Source organism: Glandiceps talaboti, chromosome 13, assembly GCF_964340395.1.
Source record: "Glandiceps talaboti chromosome 13, keGlaTala1.1, whole genome shotgun sequence".
NCBI lineage: Eukaryota > Metazoa > Hemichordata > Enteropneusta > Spengelidae > Glandiceps > Glandiceps talaboti.
In genome coordinates this window covers 9,220,861-9,243,770 of record NC_135561.1, presented here as the reverse complement: position 1 = coordinate 9,243,770, position 22,910 = coordinate 9,220,861, and the positions used below count along the sequence as shown (strand labels likewise).

The window sequence follows — 22,910 nt, the reverse complement described above, 5'->3', positions numbered from 1 at the left end:
TATACAGAGGACAATATTTATGGTTTTAGATTTGTGTTGTCGGTAACAAAATTATTTAATATAAAAGATGAAGTCCTTATATCCAGTCTCAAATCTGTTTAGTAGAATTGAATCTTCAGCTGTCATATATGTAGTTGACACTTTAATCTATCTATTGTGTACAAGTCTGTGCTGGTTCCCAGTAAAGGCTTACTATAAATCACACACCTGTATTTTGAAGCATAATCAGTGGGGGAACGTCTATCATGCGACTATGAAGCCTCTCCGTCTCTCTTGTCATTTCAAATCAAACATGTGAGGTGTGAATTGTCCACATTGAACACAGATGCCATTGTCTTCCATTCTCATTTGATAGCTATGTATACATATAAATCACTACTGTAGCACCTGAGTTGTACAGTTTAAAAGTTAAGAAAATCTTGTACTTAATCTATTTTAGTATTGACCATGGAACTAGATATGAATTTTTGTATTGTAGCAACCTCTACATCTTGGGATCTCTATATATACATGTAGTATATTTATTTGACTCAGAATAATATGTAAAGACACATAATCTAGGAGCAATAAAATACATCAAAAACAGATGAACTATGGTTACAAATGTAATGTGCATCATAGTATACCTGTACTACCGAATTTTCCTGAAAATCAGTCGTGGCAACTATGGAAAATAGGAAAATTTGGTAATAGACTACATGTATAAGTAATCTGTTTCATTGACTTTGGAGTTGAGTTGGACCACATTGTACTGTAGTAACCCTATCATTAGCACCTTGAATATTGCATTGATATTATACTTGAGTTGTCAAAGTACTGTTACTATGGCAACCAATACCATCGATACCCTGAAACCATGCATTGACCCTGGCCTTGAGTCAATGAAGAACTTAAGGAATTGATATCATCAGAACCCTAAATAATGTGGTATTGTAGCAAGTTGAGATTTATCAATAATGACAGTGTGCACACCTGAGGCATCAAGTCAGTCGAATCACACCACATACATTTTATACAGTACATGCACTATGCATACATTTTGAACATGTATACAACTGAGTTGTAGCTAAAGTAAGATCATCCTTCATTTAGGTAGGAAATTACTACACTCAATCTCACAGTTAAAAATTGTTTTGGAACAAATCTCAAATTTTTGGTTATATCTAAAGTCACTTGTCAGGGAGTGTATATACATGTAGAGTGATGACAGTTGAGCCTATTATAGTACTATACACCCCTGACGATTCTTACAAGATGTGAGTGAAAAATTTGGGATACATTTCACAAAATTTGTTGACTTTGTAAAAATTTGTGAACTCATGGTCCATTGACATAAATTCTTACATGATCCACCATCTTTAAAACATTAGCTCTGGTTACAATAAAATTTATCGTACATGACACACAGTTGATTAAAAAAAAAGTCTCAACAGAAATATCTTTAAAGTTTATACACACATGTACATATATGAAGACCTACCGTAGTCTAGATGCAATCCATGGCATTGAATCATCTCTTCACCCCAGCGTGGAAAAAAATCTTGAGATTTGCTATGGATAGCATCTAGACTACTGAAGACCAAGCTTCTTGTACATATGCCTTAATACAAAATGTTCACAATACAGACTGAAATTAGGTCGATGCGATAGAGTATAAATAAAATATACTATAATACAGTACATATGGCATGTACACAAGCCCAAAGACTTGGCTATCTCAATATCTCATTCTAGCTTGACAATGCTGTTGGGCCTGAATATGTTCTTAGTCTAACATGTATATTGAATCCCAAGATCTCAAGAGATGATTCGATACCATGGGTAGATCCAGACTAGAATATTGTGGGCCACACAGCATTGTCAAGCCAGTCTCGCCTAGTCGAAAAGATTGCTACACCAGGTTGTATCAAATCAACTCTTCAAAGAGAGATCCTGAGATTTGATGCCATGGATGGCATTAGACTAATCATAGAGACCCTCCCGGGGTGGAGGGTCTATGGACTAATCTAGCCAAGTCTCATGACTATACACTTGTACACTGAAAACAAACTTTTAAATTTAGTAAAATTAGAAATTTAGATCTCAAGATAAATATGTAGAGAGTCTGAGATTGTGAACACATATTGGGTCAATATGAAATCTAAATTGCAGTTGCATTCATAGCTGAACAATGAATTCAAAATAACATCACATGTGAAATATGTTACAATTGAAATAAGATGTTAAACACTACGCACATTGAAGATAATTTACACGGTACAAAAACGACACAACAAGATGTGTACATACTATAGTAAAATAAGTCCAAAGATATTATAACAACATATAGACATAGTCTGACAAATTCCCATGTTAATGGCTTAGTGTATGTGTTTCTTTCACTTCATAAATGTTTGATGGCCACTCTAAAGTAGATCACATTACATTCCTAATATGGCCATCAAATCTCCTAATATGGCCATCAAGTCTCCTAATATGGCTATCAAATTTCCTAATATGGCTATCAAATAACCAAATCAAATTTTTTATAGTTTAACCTTGCTATGACATTTGGCATACTGACTATTTATCATGATCACTGGTAATAACTGAGTGTTAAGATTTAGCGCAAATCTGTTTTTAAATAACTGCTTCTGTAATGACATTTTTAATTAAAAGGACAGAGAACTTTTTGAGATTTGTTAAATCTTGATAGATGTTATGATAAAATGTGTGTGTTATAAAAGAAAAAGACAGTTGTATCAATTGAGAAATTTCAATATTTGTTAAGACTGACAACTTACAAAATTTACATGTACTGTCAATTCGGTTCATAGCAACTTTTATTCCCTTTATTTTCATTTTAAATTGTGACACAAAAGTCAGATATTTGCTCATAATGTGACGGTAGACAACAAATTGTTACAGTTTCACTTCAGAGCCTCATGACATGAAAATAATACGTAACACTTGGAGGTAGACAATAGGCCGAACAATAGCTTTAGCTTCATGCAATATTAATGTGGGTACCCACATTCTGCAACTGAGTTGAACTATACTACCCATAAACAAACTAACAAACACCTCCATTCCCTTAAGATAAAAAAAAGTAGATTGAGAATTAACAAAAGAGTGTAAAAGACACAGAAATATATATAGTTCAGTTTCATATTTCTCTTGACTGTACAGTGTAGACGGAACCATAGACCCAACATGGCCATGCTCTGTGACAGTTGCCTTGACAACCAACTGAACGTAAACAAAGCCTGACTGTCTGCCTGACCCGTGTACCTTGTAGAGCTCTGTTTGTATGTTCTAAATGTCACAAATGAAATCATTAAAAGTTTAGTACTGGAATTTTTACTCTGGAATCTATGAAATTACAATGTTTGACTTCTCGTGTGGTTTGAAAGCTTGTGTTGATTCACTACTAAGTTTTAAAATTGTATGCTGAGTAAATATTTTATGACCAAGATAAACTTTATCAGTGACATACATATTACTGTATAGTGTTCCTTCTTTCATTTCATTGTTTCTTTGTAAATTGAGAACACATTAGAAATAGCTGAGTTATGATTAAACGAGTTGAGATTGACTGAAATCTAAATTTTGAGTTTGAAATGTATAAATATAATTTCTTGTCAGATAGTATGACACTAGTTTTAAAGATTTTACAAATTGTTTGTCACTGGTTTTCCAACAGTTGATTTGTTGTTATTGTTTGGTTTTGTTGTTGTTAAAAACTTTGAATATTTTAACCAACTGTAGATCATTGGCAGACAACAGTATAGTAGGAAGAGATAAGGATAGGACACACTGTAAATTAACTTAATTTCCCGACGAGAAAATTCCAGAATTTTTGTCTGCATGTGGTTCCCAGAGACTGAATTTTATGCATTATTGAGTCAGTATATTCCGATCCAATACAATATGGTAGAAAAGATATAAATTTCAGTATGTAATAATTAAGTTTTCTTTCCTATGTGAAAGGAGACAACACTTTTCGTAGACTTACAAATCTTTTGATGTACTCACTCGTGTTTGTTAGTAAATGTACGATAATGTGTATCTCCCTAGAGACAGATACACAATACAGGTTTTACGGATTAAAATGCGATATCGGATTAGGTCAAGATTTGTACTGTGGTGTATGGCAGTGAGAAGAGATTAGACTCGGCGTTTATTGTCCTATAGCCTTTTAAATTTAACATTTCATTGCCCCAGTTGTTGTTGAAGTTGAAAAAAGAAACAGAAAAAATCTCCTTATACAGGCTCCAGCTTATTTTTGAACAATGACGAAAGCTATTTACATACATGTACATGTGTGTACGTGTATTCAAGACTAAAGTTGTATTCAGGAATTTCAGTAATTAGTTCCGACTTGTCAGATTTAGAGAAAAAAGACAAAGAACAAGTGAATGAATCTACATGTTAACAATTTCAAATTACATGGACAATGTAAACCTGATGTCAAATGTAATTTGTGACAGAGAAAATAGGATCATTGAATTTCTTCATTTGCTATTACAACTATTATGTTAATTAGTGGTTTGTGTTGAGTTCTTCCTGTTTTTTTACACTGATAAACTGTATTGAAATATATGTATGTGAGCATGCCACATGATTGTATGATCCCTTAATTATGCTGAAAACAACAACAACAAACAAACAAAGCAAAATATGTAAACATGGGTTAAGCTACTTAAAATCTAGATCCAGACTAAAAATATACCTTTTTTGGTACAATGATAGAATATTTCAATTTTCATTCTCAAGATTCATGATGTAAGGTTACCGTCTGACATCATATTCTGATTCACATTTTGTACTGTGAACTTTCGTATTGATTTATTGATTATACAAGGAAGTAATTAACAAATTTGTAACTAAGGTAAGATAAACCCAAGGTGTTGTTAGCTCTCATTCTAACACAGTGATCCCAATGGTTCTAGCTGATTTAACCAACTGAAAAATAAAATGAAAATGTCAGGGTATTGAAATCCAACTTTGCACATCTATAGATCATGATGTATACATAGTGTTTATATGCTCTACATTGTACCTGGTCTTCCCCTGCCTTTTCATATACTAAAATAATATTGTAGGATCCCATAATTGCAACGAGTGGAGTCCACTCTATGGTTACATGTAGATATACACGTACATGTATAAATACAATTACACTAAATACATGTACATGTATATGACACTCCAATATTTTTTGACCAGACACTGAGATTTAGTAGATTTACATACATGTAGATTGAGAATGTTGGAATTTGAAAAGACATGACTTTAGTGTAGTCTAGATGGCCATTTAATATATCTTTTAAACTTCATGGTATGTAGATGTGTCGGCCAGATGTCAGCCAGACCAGACCTTGTGTATAGCCATGACACCTGTGTTGTTTTTAATTGGTGATACTTTAACTTGTAGATCTTGACTTGTGGACCTATATATCATTTGTATTGTCATGATACACATCCACATTTCTCCATTAAAGATGTCAGATACATACAAAAAGGAATGTGTATTCAATGTGCTGTTAAAAAGATAGTTTCCTACATTTGTACATGTTCATGTAGTCTAAAACAAGGGCAAAGAGTGATAGACATACATAGTAGTAAATTAAAACTATAGTATGTCATCCGGTGTACACACACATAGTTAACTTGGTATGTTTACCACGATCACCATGGAGATACATGTCGTTTTAACTGTATGATTGTTTCTGTTTGACACCTATCATTACTGGGTTATCAAACTGCCATGTATTTGAATGTATGTTAATGTCATGATAAGATAGCAGTAATTGTTATTCGGATATAATTGTATTTCAGTGGTGGATATCAGTTGTCTGTTGTACACACTATTCTGTAGTGTAACTCATATAGTCATTGTACAGGTAGTCTAAATGCTAACAATCAAATCATCAGAGATATAGAGATTCGAACACTAGTACATTCTCAGTAAATGTCATACATTGTATTCGAGCAACTCTCATATTTGATAGTCATTTGCATTTGGAAATGGACAAGCATGGAACTAAAGGGCTATTGTGTCTGGAAATAGAGTGGTGGTCCCAGACTAAAGATACTTCGACTGATGCAACATAACCTCATTTTGGTTTGACCAATCTTTCAAACTGAATGAATGTTTTACATGACAGTCGTAGTGTTACGACAACATTACTGCGACCCCCTTGACCGTTGTATATACACATGTATTTATCATATAGCGATCTATATAACCTATCGTTTGACAGATTGTGATTTTATTGACAGTTAGTCAGTGTGTACTGTAGACCCTCCTAGATACAGTACTTGAGATAGACATTCCACACACCACCAAGGATGACAGATCTGCATAGTTTACAAGTTTATGAAGTGCTGTTTGAAAATAGTTCACATTTCTTACAAATTTACAGCAGTTCGATCAGCACAGAAAAGTTAAACTAAGATAGACATAAAAATTATGTCGATGAACTAAGGGAAAAAATTGAGAGCAGAACTTATTACCCCAGTCTCAATTTACAGTTAAAATGGCACTATTGACTTTTTTGTGGTTGTACTTATTTGCATAAAGGTCGAACCATAGACAGTGGAGGGGAAACCCTATGGTTGAACCTGTAATATGCAATTATTGTAGCAACTCTATAAATTATGATATAATTTGACAATTTAATGTTAGGGAAAGTATTGTGTTCTGAAAGAAACACAAATCATAAATATATTTGTATGCAAATTTATGTAAATGAGAGCTGTTTTCAAAATGATGACAACACAGTCAAAGTTTTGAGAATTTACATGAGCGCAATTGTCTATTATTAATCACCATTGTTGTCTTTGGTAGATGTAAGTTAACACAAACATATGCGCTGATTGTCTCAAGTTAGTCTGGATGCAAACGTGGTTTCTAACTAAACAACACAGTGCGAGTGGAGGTGTAAATCGTAACAATACTGTACAGGAACTAGACTTTTCTCAAGTTGACGTAGCAAATTTTTTTTCAGTTGTATTGTCAGGCATGTTATTGGCTACGAAGTAGTAGTAGTTAGAAGCTATGTTTTATAAAAGTAAGAAAACAGACATAAAGGTTACAGCAGATTTGTAAACACTTCACCATGCATTAGGGAAGTAAATCAGGTACCTTTTGTAAAGTGTTTGTGTAATACCAAGGTAACTACTGTACAGTTTGTGATGGCATTCAAGGCTAACAGTATGATGTGTGCAACGCCAAGCAACTACATGTAGTGTACACTGTGTGAAAGGATTTAGAGACGACACTCAACAGTGCAGTGCTTTTAACACCAAGGAACTTCATGTCTTGGGACAGTTTGTGAAGACATTCAGATCCATTGTAAAGTGTTTGTAACACCAGGCAACCAAACACACACACTCTTGATACCTTTTGATCTTTTCAGTCTCTCTACAAAAGAAATGTTTGGAATAGAAGGAACTGGTATGAACGGATTGTTTACGAACTCCACACTGGATAATTGAAATCATTGAGTCACCATATTAATGTTGATTTTAGTGGTTAAAGTTTTCAATTTGCTCTTGACAGAGTTTGTATTGGTCTACTTCCAAGTCGTAAAGTTAAAAGTGAACTTTGTTTGATAGTCCGCTAATACTTACAGCCTTCTGAGTCTTAAATTAAATAAGTTAAAGTAAAATGAACTTTGCTTGCCACAGGTAATACTTGCATTGTGATATTGGTCTGCCTTCCAAGCCTTATTAAAATGAATTTTGTTTGACTCAAGTAATACTTACTTAGTGTACAATGTATAATATTGGCCTGCCTTCCTAAAGTCTTAAAAGTGAACTTTGCTTGCCACAGGTAATACTTGGATTGTATTGGCATACCTTCCAAAGTTATACAGTGGATTTTGTGTGACACAGGTAATACTTGCATTATATATTGGTTTGCCTTCTGAGTTTAAAAGTGAACTTTGATAATACTTGCATTGTATATTTCTTAGTTTGCCCTCTGTTTAAAAGTTAACTTTGTTTGGCGCAGGCAATGTTTTATATTGTATATCAATCTGCTTTCCAAGTCAAGTAGACCTCATTTGCCACAGGTAATATTTGTAACTAAACTCTGTATATTGGTCAGTGCATTTTAAGTTTAAAAATTATTAAGCTTGACGCAGGTAATACATGTACTTATATCATACACTGGTCAGCCTTCCAAGTCTCAGCACAGACTTTGTCTGCCAAATCCCACAGATGTGTCCATAATACTTACATTGTAAACTATAAAGCATAACTTGCCTTGAGTTTTAAAGTGAATATTGCTTGATGCAAGTAATACTATAAATATTATATTGCTTAACTTTTGAAGTCCCTAGCTCTGTACATCACAGTCCCATCTTTCCTGGTGATAAATCCTTAATATTCTTTGATACAGACAGGTAAATACTTATAATTATATTGATCTCCTTTCCTTTGCTTATATCCTATTTGTTACATGATTTACATGGGCGATATATATTTTCCTGGTATTACCACCGGTAAAACCCCTTTGTCACGCAACATGTACTTGTTTTATTGGTAGAACTGCTGTTAGTTTATAACTCTGTTAAGTTTATTATTTATTTTGGTCTGATTCAAGTTATCTCTGTTTGACGTTCACTGATATAGTGTACTACTAACATGAAGGAGTATTATCCTGCACATATAAAAGACTTTGGCTTGTGACATACAAGGGTGCCAACTGTTCAAGTGTACTGTATTGTATACCCAATGATAACATACTTGAAAAGAGTCAATTGTAAGATTCTTCAGTAGAAATAGAATACTTCATTTCAGTTTTCAATGTATGGTAACTTGTAACACTGATACAAGTAAAATCCAAGCTAACTTTTAAATAGCCAAATTGTTTGAACTTGAAGCAAGAAAATAGCCTAGAGACGTCATTTGGCATGTAATCACAATAATCACAGGCGGCTGTTTATATTCATAGTCAAGTTTCTGGGCTGGCAAGCAAGTAATCCTGTAAAACTAAAGATTTGATATTATCGCTTGCATCCTTCAATACTTCAAAGTTTACATATCATACTCTAAAAAATTGTACCTGAAATTTTCGACTGCACATTTCAGTCTTTGTTAACAGATTAACCCACTCTAGTTCCGTTATCAGAATTATGTATATTTAAAATTTCTCTCCCTTTAGTCGTATGGTTAAATAGATAGTAAATGAGAACAACCTTCAACATAAAAAAAATGAAATAACAGTTATTATAAATATTCAAAGTGAAGTCTTTATCAGTAGTGGAATCATTAACATCTCATGCAAGTCCTGTCAATTATGTGTCATCTTCATTATCATTAATTTGTTACTAATTTAGGTATTGTGAAGTTAGTGTTGTGTGAATGAAATATACATCAGACCTTAATTTATACATGATGGCCATCAATTATATTTTTTATGGAAATACATACATGTATTAAGTTGTAAATTTCAACAGATTTGCAACACTCTGTTAGGATTTTCACTAGATTCGAAAATCACACAAATCAATTTATTAAAGACAAAATACAAACTGGCACATTTTATACGACAAAATACAAGCTGATACATTCATTACATACATGAAATGAACCACATACAGACTTTTAATACATGTACATACAGGTATACATTTTGTCATACAACATGGAAGTGCCTATTGTTGTATGGTTGTCAAGGGGTTGCTAAGGGGTCTGATTCCTCCAGCTTAACAACAATAGCAAACAAACAAAGTCAGTGTTGAACATAAAATGAGTTCATAATAGTATAAAGTGGTTCTATAAGATTCAGTTTCACCTCACTTCATTTTATGTACTTCCTTTTGTTTACTGACATTTATTGTTGTGTGATTAATATTGTAAAAGTCAATATGATTAGTTGTGAGGTACACATGTCAAAAGGTTATGACATGGCCTCACTGTGTGGTCACTCAACCTTACGCATCGTAGATTGCTTTCACTTAGTAATGTCGGTTAGACTACAGGGGACCTGTTACTGTTTTTACTTAGTAATGTCAGTTTTGTTTGTTGACAATGTAAACATTCTGAGACAAGAAAGAAACCTGAAATAGATATATGTATCATTTAAATACTGCTACTTCTCTTTCTAAGTTCACTTCGGGGTCGAGAAACAGACATGTTTCAGACAAATCGCTTCTTGTTGAGTGTCCAAACTATATCTAGCCGTAGAGAGATATTAGATAGAGTTCACTAAATTATACATACATGATCTGACAGAATTATCCAAATGTAGTCATGAAACACCTGCAGGTATACCGTATTGAACAAACTCGGGATGTGAAAAGGTTATCTTCTCATGTCTGAAAGATACATGTGTTGCGATAACAAACATACAACCATAATAGGTACATGTAGATATAACATTCAATTCAGTGTTTTCAGTCCATAATTATTTAGACATTAGAATCATGCTAACAATAAGAAAATTAATGGACATGAATTTATACTAGATACAAATTTATTTTAGACCCTGATTTATTAGTAAAACCAATATCAATTTTTTGTGAGAGGTCAAGATTGAAACCAACTTGCAGGTATTGACTGGATGATTCAGATATTGTTATAAACATACTTAATTTAAAAAAAAATTAGAACATGCTGCCATTGTATATTTAATGTAGTTGCAGATTTGTCCATCAATCTTCCATTCTCACCGTAGATATAAATCAAAATATTCAATTTTAATATGTGTGTGACATTTTCCTGTTAAAGTAGTAATACATTATACTATTTTGTGACATGGATAATTGAAAAATTGATGTCAAAAGGGAAATTTTGATTGTAGAAATGTGAATGACAGTGTAATATATAGTATGTAGACATTTTAATTGATGTGTACTAGTAGTGTATTGAGTGATTGCTTCGTCAAGTATTAGCCAATATCACCTGGCATTTACAGGAAATGGTTACTTAGTGTTGAATTATTCAAACTTTCACTCATGTATTCCTGTACATATATGTACATACACAGACAGGGACTAGGGCAAAATATGACATGTACCGGTACATACACATACACATACACATACGCATACACATGGTGACATACACATACACATACACATACACATACATATGTATACACATACACATACACATACACATACACATACACATACACATACACATACACATGATACATGAACCAGAACCAAATACAGATCTCAACTCTATTGATATACATGTACCATCGGCATAGTGTACTGGGAAAATGTCTATTAATGTGGTCATTTACAGTAACGATATGAATCAGATGTACATGTATGTTAGGGGGTCTAGTCCTGTTCCTATCCCTCACCTATGCTTACCCTAACTCCCTAGCTTGAACATCAATTGTACAGTCAACAATATGGTTTATATAGTTACCTAGGGTGACATGAATCTGGCATCAGTTGATGATATAAATAATCTTAGATGTACATGATGAATATGAGAAGGTGTAGTCCTGTTCCTAGCCTATAGCTATCCTGACCCCGATCCTAAGTAACTCCATATGAGCATGTACATTGATTATACAGTCAGCCCACCATCTATATTCTTATAATGCAGAGTGACATGAATCTGACATCAGTTGATAAAAAATTGCATTAATTAATATCAATAAATATACATGTATATAAGTGTTTACAGACTGGTTTTGGTACAGATGTTCATTAATTCCTGAGTACAGGTGTGTTTTGTTAGTTCATAACCACTTGTTGATTCATTTATCATGAAGGAATCAATCTGAAAACCAGTCAGAACTTGACAATTAAACGTGATGCAGTTTTATTTAGTATACTATACTGGGTATTAATGTTAAATTTACCAATTTACTGACATGTATGATATGATGTCAGCGTATTGATGTGATCTCACATTAGTTATCTTGTCGTTGTCATTAACTAAAGAATGTAGTCACTTCAAAGATGTTACATTCACAGTTTCAATAATTACTATCTGTTGATTTAATCTACACACTCAGACATAACCCAGCACACAAATAGAGCTCTTTTCATCCACTTGAAAAAAAAAAAAGAAGTGTAATCAGTGATAAACCAGATTCAAAAATGGCTAGAATTTTCAACCAATCACTTGATGGAATGTTTTTACAAAAACATACCTGCATTGTCCAATCATTTGAAGACGATGTGTTTTCAGTAAAAACATTTCGACATCATCCGATCACTTCAGGATGGGGTGGTTTTTCGCATCATTTAATATCGGAATGTTGTCACCAATCACTCCACAATAAGATGTTTTCCGAAAACATTGCACATCTCCCAATCAATTCATGATGTGATGTTTACAGAAAACATATAAATGCAGACAGTATAAAATAAAGAGTCGGTATTGTATAAGGTAAAATATTTGTCAGACATCATGTACAATAGAGGTGACATCGGTCGTATCAGCTCCCACAAGTGGCAGGTTAGTCTAAAACTTTTAATATTGGTCATTTTGGCTCTACCAAGTGGCAAACAAGTCGTAATTTTTGAATATTGGTTGCTTTGTGCCTTCCACAAGTGGCAAGTCAGGCAAGAACTTTAACATTTAGTTGTTTTAGGACCCACAAGTTGCAAGGTAGTCCACGCTTTTAACAATTTCTTGCAAAGTAGCACCTATATATACATGTATGTATATTTGTTAGATGTGCTGTGTCATGGAGCACTAGAAATATCAACTACCTGATATAGAATATTACTGCCTAGGCACATCATAAAAATAACAAACATTCGATTTCTTGGTCGACACCATAACTTCTGCTTCACGTGTTCCACATGCATTACTATAGGCTCGCATGAAAAAAGTCAACCTTCATGTTCTATTCTGACCCTCTAGCAGGAGATAAAAAGCTATTGCAGGTACTGAGAATCGCAGAATAGAAGGACCCATTGCCCATAGTCTAGAGCCTATAGGCTATCCATGGCTTTGAATCTTGAAATCCATGGAGTGAAGAGAGAACTTTAGATTCAAATCCATGGATCACCTCTAGATACTATAGCTAATGTTATACTTGACTGTCTTTATATTACTATCAACAATTACAGTAGATAAGATTTTACTCCTAACTTTTTACAGATAGCGAAATCTCGAACTCTTATAGATACAGACAAATTATGCAATTGTTAAATGTTAGTGTTATAGACATGTACACTGTAGCTTATACACCCCAAAGGCAGGACCTTGGTTACCAATGATTTATTGTCGGAGACAATACTGTGGTTAAAAGATTTGTTTAGTTTACTCCATAAACAATCAAACTATCACCATAGTAACTAGGAAAAATGCATGTAGTATACTGTATAAAGTACACAAAACCAAATGCTGGGTGTGCATATATATTATTAGACTTGCAGTTATACATGTCATAGGTACAGAGTAGTACAGTAATCTAGAGACTGCTCGACATACGTGTATACAGTTCTGTCGATCGAACGACATTGTCATCCCAGATAGCCAAATCTCTGGCATCTACAACGTAGCGTTTGTTGCTGAGTCACTCCAAAGTTCATTTGTCACTGAAATATACTTGTTGCACAGTAAACATGTACATTACGATGTAGAAATAGTCTATTAAACACAGTGAACAAGTTTGTATGTTGAGAGAGATTAGAACGTTCATTGACTATGATGTCAGAAAGGTGTGTGTACACCTGACGTCAGCTGTGTCACTTCATTACATTGTATTAACAATGGAGTGAAGCTTACACTCCCACAGACTGTCTTACAAAGTCACATCACTAATTAGGAGAGTGGTTGCAGACGTCATTGGCAGAACAATCACACAAGCATTGGCTGAGTTGGCCAAACACACGTACATGGCCTTGGGGGTATATACATGTATGTAGTCACTCCATACATGGTAGTCAATTACAACACAGGTACATTGTCTGTCATACATGTAGGTAGACACACTGATGTAAACAGATACCAAGTAATACATTTGTATGATAGTTATTGTTTTGACAGTTTATGTAAAAAGTAAACATTTTTGCAAGTTTGTTGTAGTCAAACTCGAACTCAAAGTCTGTGTATTTGTCCATCTGTTGTGTGTCAGAGTCTGTGTATTTGTCTGTCTGTTCTGTGTGACTCTCTTCCTGAGTTTGCATGACTTCCCTGGCAACTTCAGAGTAACTGATGTTTTGTCTGTTTCTCTTTCTGCAGGTTTTTGACATGTACCTGTATCTATCATAAACTATCTGCTCTCATCTATTTATCTACAATAACATCTATCTATCTATCCATCTATCTATCTATCTATCTATCTATCTATCTATCTATCTATCTATCTATCTATCAATCTATCTATCTATCTATTTATCTATATCTATATCTATATATCTCTATATATGTCTATCTACATGTATCTATTCATCTATCTACATGTATCTCTTTATCTATCTATATATCTATATGTCTGTCTACATGTATATATTCATCTATCTACATATATCTGTTTATTTATATATCTCTACTATCTATCTATCTATTAATCTATCTGTCTATATGTCTGTCTATACATCATTACATGTATCTCTGTTTGTTTGTCTAACTGATGACTCCTAACGTTTGTCTGTCTGTTTGTATATTGACATTTATAGTTGTTGTTTTAGTAACACATCATCTAAAGTTACTGTCCCATCAGATATAGCTGTAAATAGCAATTAATTGATTATATTGATTCATGTTATCACGCCATTACTGGCATTAGGTATACATATACATGTTGAAATGAAGTAATTGGGGTAGTTAGGATATTTCAACCTGTTATGATGTAGTATTTTCAATTAGTACACCTGGTAATCTAAATGAAGGTATCAGTAATACTGTTCATAACATGAATTACCTAGCTTGTACAATCTAATGTTTTCTTTCTACATACTGACCATTTCATTGTAAAACTTTACAACTGACACAGTAGCTGTGAAGGACAAACACACATACAGTATTTTATGATGTCAAAACAAACAGACCCATTGTCTGTGCCTGTGTTGGCTTTGTTTGCCTACAGTCCCTTTATAGTGATAGGGTCTGTGGGTTGCCATTTAATATTGGCACAGTTCACATTAGGCCTAATAAAATTGACATTATCGTAAACTTGTATTGATTAGGACAGAAAGGTATGCTACCTCTGACTAGAGTTCTAAGGCACCTGGACAGAACATAGTGGATCTATAAAACAGACACTAGATAGCTTTATTACAACTATGTAGAAAATTGACAGTTCTATTTGAATACATAAATGTAATAATAATACAACACATGTATTAAAAGAACACTACAATGAAATAGGCCAATATTATAAGTATATTTATAAGTAAAACAGTTTTCTTGATGAAATATGTCATTACATGTACATGTATCTAGACTATAACTTATTATTTTTTTGGTAAAATTGCAACCACATGTAACATGTTTACCAGTCATTAGATAACTGAATATTATCGTAAACCTACATGTTTAAGCAACTAGAAAGATGTCGCCATTTTTAATACAGACTTCAAACTAGTTCCCAAAGACTATTGATCTAGAGTCCTGGAATACATTTAATGTTGATATAAATAAATGATAGATTTGTACATGTATGACTGTATGGGTTAATATTGAACTTTGATGTTACTCTCAGAATGAATAAATTTCACTTTCTAAACTTTAATGTGATAATATGAGACTCTCCCTAAGTCATCTTCATTTGATAACATGAGACTCCCTAAGTCATCTTCATTTGATAATATGAGACTCCCTAAGTCATCTTCATTTGTAGAATGTATCAATTACAGTTCTTATCAGTCAGAAATTATTGTTTGTATTGTGCATTCATCCATCCAGTTAAAAGTATGTTATATAATAAGACAGCAAATCGTTTTAAATGCAGTTGTTCTCTTGGGAAATCTCTTATCATCCAACACTGAAGTAACTGTTAATGTACCTAGCTTATTAGGTAATGAGTGCAGTGATAATGATGTTATTAGAATCAATTAGTTTATGATTTGTCAGTTAGTATATTATTATGATGATATTACAGTCAATTAGTGTAGTTTATGAGTTGTCACTTAGCATATTATAATTTATGTCATAGAATAAATACCTTTTATATGAGTTATCAGTTAAAATATTATTATGATGGCATTAGAATTAATTAGTTTATGAGTTGTCAGTTAGCATATTAATTATTATAATCAATTAGTTTATGAGTTATCAGTTAGCATATTATTATGATGATATTACAGTCAATTAGTGTATGAGTTATCAGTTAGCATATTATTATGATGTCATTAGAATCAATTTAATTAGTTTATGAGTTGTTGTGCATGTACACCACCCTAAGACATGTCTATCTTCAAACATGTACATTTCGTATATTAACCTTTTAGAAAATGCATTCATAATGTATGACGTATAAAATGTCTATATGAATAATTTGTTTTAATGTCTCTACTTTATTTTATCATTCTCAGATCACACCTGTCAGACATAGTATTTACCGGGACAAAATTGGTGCAAGATGGCGAGAGTGGGTTGTACAACCTTGTTCAATACAGTAAGTATCTTATCACTTCATCAAACGATACCATGCCAAAAGAGCTCCTAAGTGCTTACTTCCTTCACATAAATAGTCATGAATATTCATATCTGCTAGTACCCATGATGCAGTGCTGCATCACTGTCTGAAAGTACCTTAGAGGTGAAAACAAAGAGTTTCAATTTGGTGTTTCTTGGCAAATGAGCAAAATTTGGAATAATGATATGATGCCCCAGAACCCAAAGATTTTTTAAAATCTGTATTGTTTGGAGTGGTGTTCCTCTTGAAACACATTTGAGCTGGTATGAAATTAAAGGTAAAAGTCTACCAACTATTAGATTGTTTGTTCAAACTGTTGCACCACATCAGGAACCAAATAGCTGTGTCAGTTGGTTAATACTGTTATTTTGTTAAACCTCAGGTGGTCAAACTAGACAGATAAATGTACCTTCCTGTACTTTAATACCCCAGAAACTAGACAAGTTTATTATTGTAAGAGTTGAGGCTTGCTTCAAACTGAGGTCATTCTACTGGTACATCTATATAATTTGATTTGTATAAAATACCAGTGGTGACCCGATACTAAGTTTGACTGGTCCATCAATTTGTCTGCGTTCGTGTTTGTTTTTTATCCCAACACGCTTCAGGGATAATTGTCAGAGTTTACTTTAATACTGTCTAAATAAGTTTGTCTGGGACAACATTCTAGAATAGACAGTTAAAATCTCAGCTTTGTCGATGAATGGTTATGTAGCTTCACACAAAGCTCAAGGTATCAATGAATGTTCAGTAGTGTTATCAAAGTAAACTGTTATTCAATTTTGCCGCTGTGTACGCAATGTTGTGACTACTGTAGCTAAATCTATGCCAATTCAGGACAGGTCCCAGGTACAGGTTCAGTCACATCATGTAAATACATTGCAGTATTTCATCATTCATACTGCCATTGGGAACACTGCCATACAGAGAATAAATATCAGGTCATTTTGGGGGATGAACACGATTGCCTCATTTGTGGGTTACATGTATCTGACATTAATATTATTTTTATCTGATCTGTTAACAGTGTATATAGGAATGGAGATGAAAAGAACCCAGCTATACGATTACTTTTACCGAGGAAAGCACTGCAGAGTTGGGATATGGTGCTAGATTATGTAACAGATAGAGTCAATCTCAGAACAGGTGCAGTCAGAAGGTAAGTCACACAGGGTGACAAACACTGTCATACAGCACTGCAGAGTTGGGATATGGTGCTAGATTATGTAACAGATAGAGTCAATCTCAGAACAGGAGCAGTCAGAAGGTAAGTCACACAGGGTGGCAAACACTGTCACACTGCACCCCTGGGGTATATGGTGCTAGACTGTGTAACAGAACCAATCTCAGAACAGGTGCAGTGAGAAGGTAAGTCACACAGGGTGACAAACATTGTCACACTGCACACCTGGGGTATATGGTGCTAGACTGTGTAACAGAACCAATCTCAGAACAGGTGCAGTGAGAAGTCAAGCGTAACAGGTGCTCCTCAGACAATGAATCACACGGTGACGAAAACCATGATGAAAGTGACTCTCTAGAAATCAGGACCCATTGATGACTATAATTTCACATGATAATGTTCTGTATATCATTGTACATATAACTATAATTGTACAATCAATCATTTAATTCTCATTGAGCAATAAATGTGATCAGTTTTGATTTGATTTTTCTGATAGGTTGTACAGCTTAGATGGCAGGCCTATTGTTGACCTCAAAGATATCCAAAATGGTGAATATTATGTTGCTGTTGGTACTGACAAGAAATTCAAGAAAGTGGCATATGGGCAAGACATATCATCACCAGTGAATTCACCAAGGAGTGTCAGGTAAGAAGTGTGTGGATCACAATTTGGGTTGAAAGTGGGTTGCTAGGTGGTAGGGTAGGTATGGGCATGCAGGCAACCCAGAGGCCAGTGGGTTGGTAGTGAACTCACCAAGAGTGTCAGGTAAGAATTGAGGACCAGGTTTTGGGTTGAAAGTGGGTTGATTTAGGAATGGGTTGGATGGTAAAGTGTGAGGTGAGATTGTGATTAGGTGTGATTTGGGTTGATTGAGATATAAGTTACGCAGTTGGATGGGGCAAGCCATCCAGTGGGTGATTTGTAGTTTAGTAGATAAGTTACTCTTTGGGTTATAAACTTATTAATATAAGTATTACAGTTATCTCCCTGAAATGACATGGTCAAGAGATTTTCTGGTTGTAAAATGAAGTTTTCAGTCAATAATTGTCATTTTTGTTTCCTTTTCTAGAACTCTTCCACCTTTGAATAGGCCTAGGCCACCTCCACAGAGGTTAACACAAACACAACCCACCAAAGTAAGTATAAATATCAGCTATATAGTCAGTCTTTCAATTTAAGAAATGATTGTAAATAAGAGATTGAGATTTCGGGAATGGGAAACTTTACTTAATGGAATGAAAACATTGTGAGAACCTTTAGATTCTTTGAATACTTATCGTCTCAGAACATCAACAATTTTGAGAATCATGAAATTCTAATATGACGAGCAGTGTAGAATATCAAAGAGATATAAAGAATAGTAAACCTTTCAGAATAGAGATTCCTCCGTGTGCTAGATTGTGTTATTGATTTCTGAAACTGAAATTCTGACCATTTATTTAGTATTATTATGAAACATAATTTTCATACAGCCTTCAGTGAATGGCTTAGACTGTGTCACATGATATGGACTAGTGGCCTATAATGGCCTCAATTTGCATTGAGAGAGGCACTAGTCATGTTCTCTATTCCCTAGGGCAGTAGTTATGTATTGCAGGAGTCTTTTTGGTAAAATGTGGTTTGACTATGAAAAGAATATGTGCCAGAGAATATAAAGCACTGTCATTTAAACCAACCCCAACCCCCATCCCCCACCCCCAGTGTTGTTATGTAGCAACTATTTGCCTTGGGTTTTAGCCATCAGGGTAATAGACAACTACTAGTGCCTAGCTCGTAGCCAGGCAGTAAGTGTTTGATAAAAGATCCGATACTGAAACCACAGAAGTGAATCTAATATTGAAATTAGCTCTAAACAAACATGTTATCCATTACATAATGATTACACAAGTGTCATTCCTGAAGTTGGTTTGGTTATGTAATTCTAATCTACTCTGACAAATTGTTTGTAAATGAGGAAAAGTAATAATGAGTCTATGTAAATTATACTAGTAAACATCCAATAGTGATATCCACAGTCTCAAATCAGTGATACATATATCTACATATAACATATAACTGAAAGGCCAGGGTTTCAATCCAAGATTCTGACATCACACTATTGTTATAATATCAGTTGAATGAGCCATACACCACAATTACTAATATAAGGATTATTTGTTTCATTAGACCAACTTTTTCTATAGCTCTGTAAGTCAACTGTTTTTCACACCTGAATCTTAACTCTGATGTGGGCCTTTAACAAGGTTGATGGCTTGGGAAGTGTATACTTTTTCTATACATACAGATAACACCAATTATTTACATTGATGCCTCTGACCACTTGTGTCACCCCAGGTAGCTATACTAGAATACAAATATAGTGTAACATTACAAATAAAGTATGAGATGTCTGTAACAACTCAAGACTTACGTAAACTATTGAACTTTGTAGAGATGGTAATATACAAGACTCTCTGTTTGTGTGTGGTCATGGTGACCATGATATACACATTTTAGAGTGTTACTAGGCCCGGAATAAGCTTCAAACTTCTGACCATGCTGTATTAATTGTACTTTTACAGTATTCCAATAGAAGAATTAAAGACCAAGATTCACCCAAAGCTACGACTAATAATCACAATAAGAGACAGAAGAAGGTACAAAAGAAATCGGAAGAGAAACAGGAGGCAGAGACTGTGTTCCACTCAAAACCTACCATTCCCAAACGAGTTAGCAAGGACAAAGAGAATGAAGAACAGATCAAATATGAAGATGGTAAAAATATTAATTTATTCGCAATGTTTGAAATTTCCACCAGTCATTTCATGACAGGCTTCAATCAGCACTGGACAGCTTTTATCCAATCACGTCTTGACTACTACTATGATGATATTTTATCCAATCATATCATGGTGTCTTTTGTCCAATTAGATTATGACATTGTTTATTTTGTCCTATCAGAATTTGAGATCAAGATATGTGATTGTGACATTATTTTGTCCAATCAGATCCTAGCACATGCTTTATCCAATCAGATTCTAACTTTTCTTTTAATTGTCCAATCAGATCCTGACAGCGTATTCAAAGCTAAAGATGATAGGGAAGAGACTAAAGGTGCAAAAGAAGTGAAAGAAGACAAAGACACGGCTGTAGATTTACCAATAGATCAAGTTGCTGCAGAAGAGGTTGATGAGGAAGAGATTCAGCCCGCTGATGACGAACCAGAGATTGCTAACGACGATGATGTCAAGGCAGCTGAGTCTGAAACCAAATCTCAGCCTGATGATCAAGTGAGTTAATATCGGTAGCTATGGTGATGGTAACCATGGTGATGGGCATCTGGTAGGTAGATGATATGCAAAGCTATTGTGTGTTGCATGCACTGACGAACGAAACAACCATGAAGCTGAGAATGAGTAGTGTAAGGTTAGTATGTTGTTGATGTTATGTCTACGTTCACTTAGCTGTGTCATGCATATACAGCAACCGTGGACAGACAAAACATCGGCAACGAGACCATGTTACCATTCTTAGCTGTGCTTCAGTCAATTAACAACTTCAGCAAGCTCAGCTACATTTTGATTTGCTTTGTCATCATTCTAACAAAATTTTCAACAAATTTCAATGTTTTGCATCATTTTCTGATATGAGTATACAAAACAAAAACAAATGCAGTGAAAGTCAGACAAACATATGCATGCACATGCAATAGAGATAGTATATCCCATATCTGCCTGTCTACCACGCATGGCCTGCAGTGTTTTAACTTTACCCATCATGCATGACATTCTCATTGGTTGACATCTCGTAGACTGTCCTCAGATTGTTAGTACCAGAGACTGATGTTAGTTTTGTGATGATAGGTACCAGTTGTACACCTGGGATATTTAGCCTTATATATATTAGTTACCAGGTGTGAATTCTTTGGAATCCTGAGCCACATAAACCAGGTGTAAATGTCTTCCTATCTTTCACTTTATGTAAATCTACACACCAGATAGTTACCAGGTGTACATCTTCCACATCTAACCATACAAACCAGGTGTGAAATATCTTTAAAATATCTTCCAGCCACCAGGTGTAAACTGTCCTCCTGTTGTTGACTTTGGGTGTAAATCTACACACACGGGTGAACAAATCATTTTGTGAACTGGTGGTCCTCAGACCACTGCCTTAAAAAAATCTAGTGGTCCTGCTGAAAGAATTAGTGACCCAGGTCCCACTAATGTGAAACATTAAATCTTACCTATGAATCTGTATATTCAGAAGACTTTTTAACATAATTATTAACAGTAAGGTACTGGTCTGACCAACCAGACAAGGTAAAATTTGTGTGGTCGGCCCCAAAAAAAACACTAGTTTCGGACCCAGGACCAGTGGATTTGTTCACCCCTGTTACACACCATAGTGACTATCAACGGTGATGTAGCTAAGTGTGAACTTTCTGCTAACAATCTGGTGATGAACTCTATACACACACATACAAATGGTCACTTCATTGTATAGATTGTATGGATTATATCATAGTTGTCGTGTAGTGTTTCTAGCCGTACAACATTTTTAATGAACTCTATACATACATTAACCACTTCATAAAGAAGACTGGGTGTTCAATTTAAGTGTCTTCAAGTTTGCAACTTTGTCTAAGTGCCGTCATGTTATGTATAGCAACAGTCCAAACCATTACTGGTACCATGGTACTTCAGGTGTCAAGTACCATGAACAAACTCCTTTGTCTGTGCAAGTTGATGTAACTTAGCAAAGTATAGTATGTACCTAGGCTATCCACTCTGTCACTTTTATCAGTATAACCTGTAACTATACGACCAATTCTCGTATAAATATACAGTTTCAATTGTTTTTGTGTCGTTTTGGTAACTACACTGTATACCACAGTGAACTGATGATGGCGGGCGATAGCTAGTCAGGACTTTTGGAAACCCATTGAGTTGAGTTTTGTTGTGACCATCAAATTTTCATTTGCGTTTTTTATACCATACATACATGTATTGTAACCTTTATTATAGTCATCTCAGTATGTTATAGTTATACCTGTTCTAGTAGCAGCACAGGCTAACTTGTTTTTTTGCCATAGTTTTACTCATTCATTTAACTATATACCATCTATTCTTTCACCTTTTTCAGAATTCTAAATCTGAAACTCTACCGTCCAATCTGTCACCTTCTCA

At 34.3% G+C, this 22,910-nt stretch overlaps 1 protein-coding gene across 1 annotated transcript in view; it reads left to right on the top strand.

The window, feature by feature from the left end:
- Positions 1–22,910, top strand: part of LOC144444529 (doublecortin domain-containing protein 2-like) — a 34,817-nt gene that overhangs the window by 4,808 nt on the left and 7,099 nt on the right. Inside the window, exons 3-8 of the mRNA XM_078133973.1 lie at positions 16,452–16,534; positions 17,583–17,714; positions 18,238–18,387; positions 18,812–18,878; positions 20,304–20,496; positions 20,788–21,011. Coding sequence (XP_077990099.1) covers positions 16,452–16,534; positions 17,583–17,714; positions 18,238–18,387; positions 18,812–18,878; positions 20,304–20,496; positions 20,788–21,011 — 849 coding nt within the window. The remainder of the gene's footprint in view (positions 1–16,451; positions 16,535–17,582; positions 17,715–18,237; positions 18,388–18,811; positions 18,879–20,303; positions 20,497–20,787; positions 21,012–22,910) is intronic.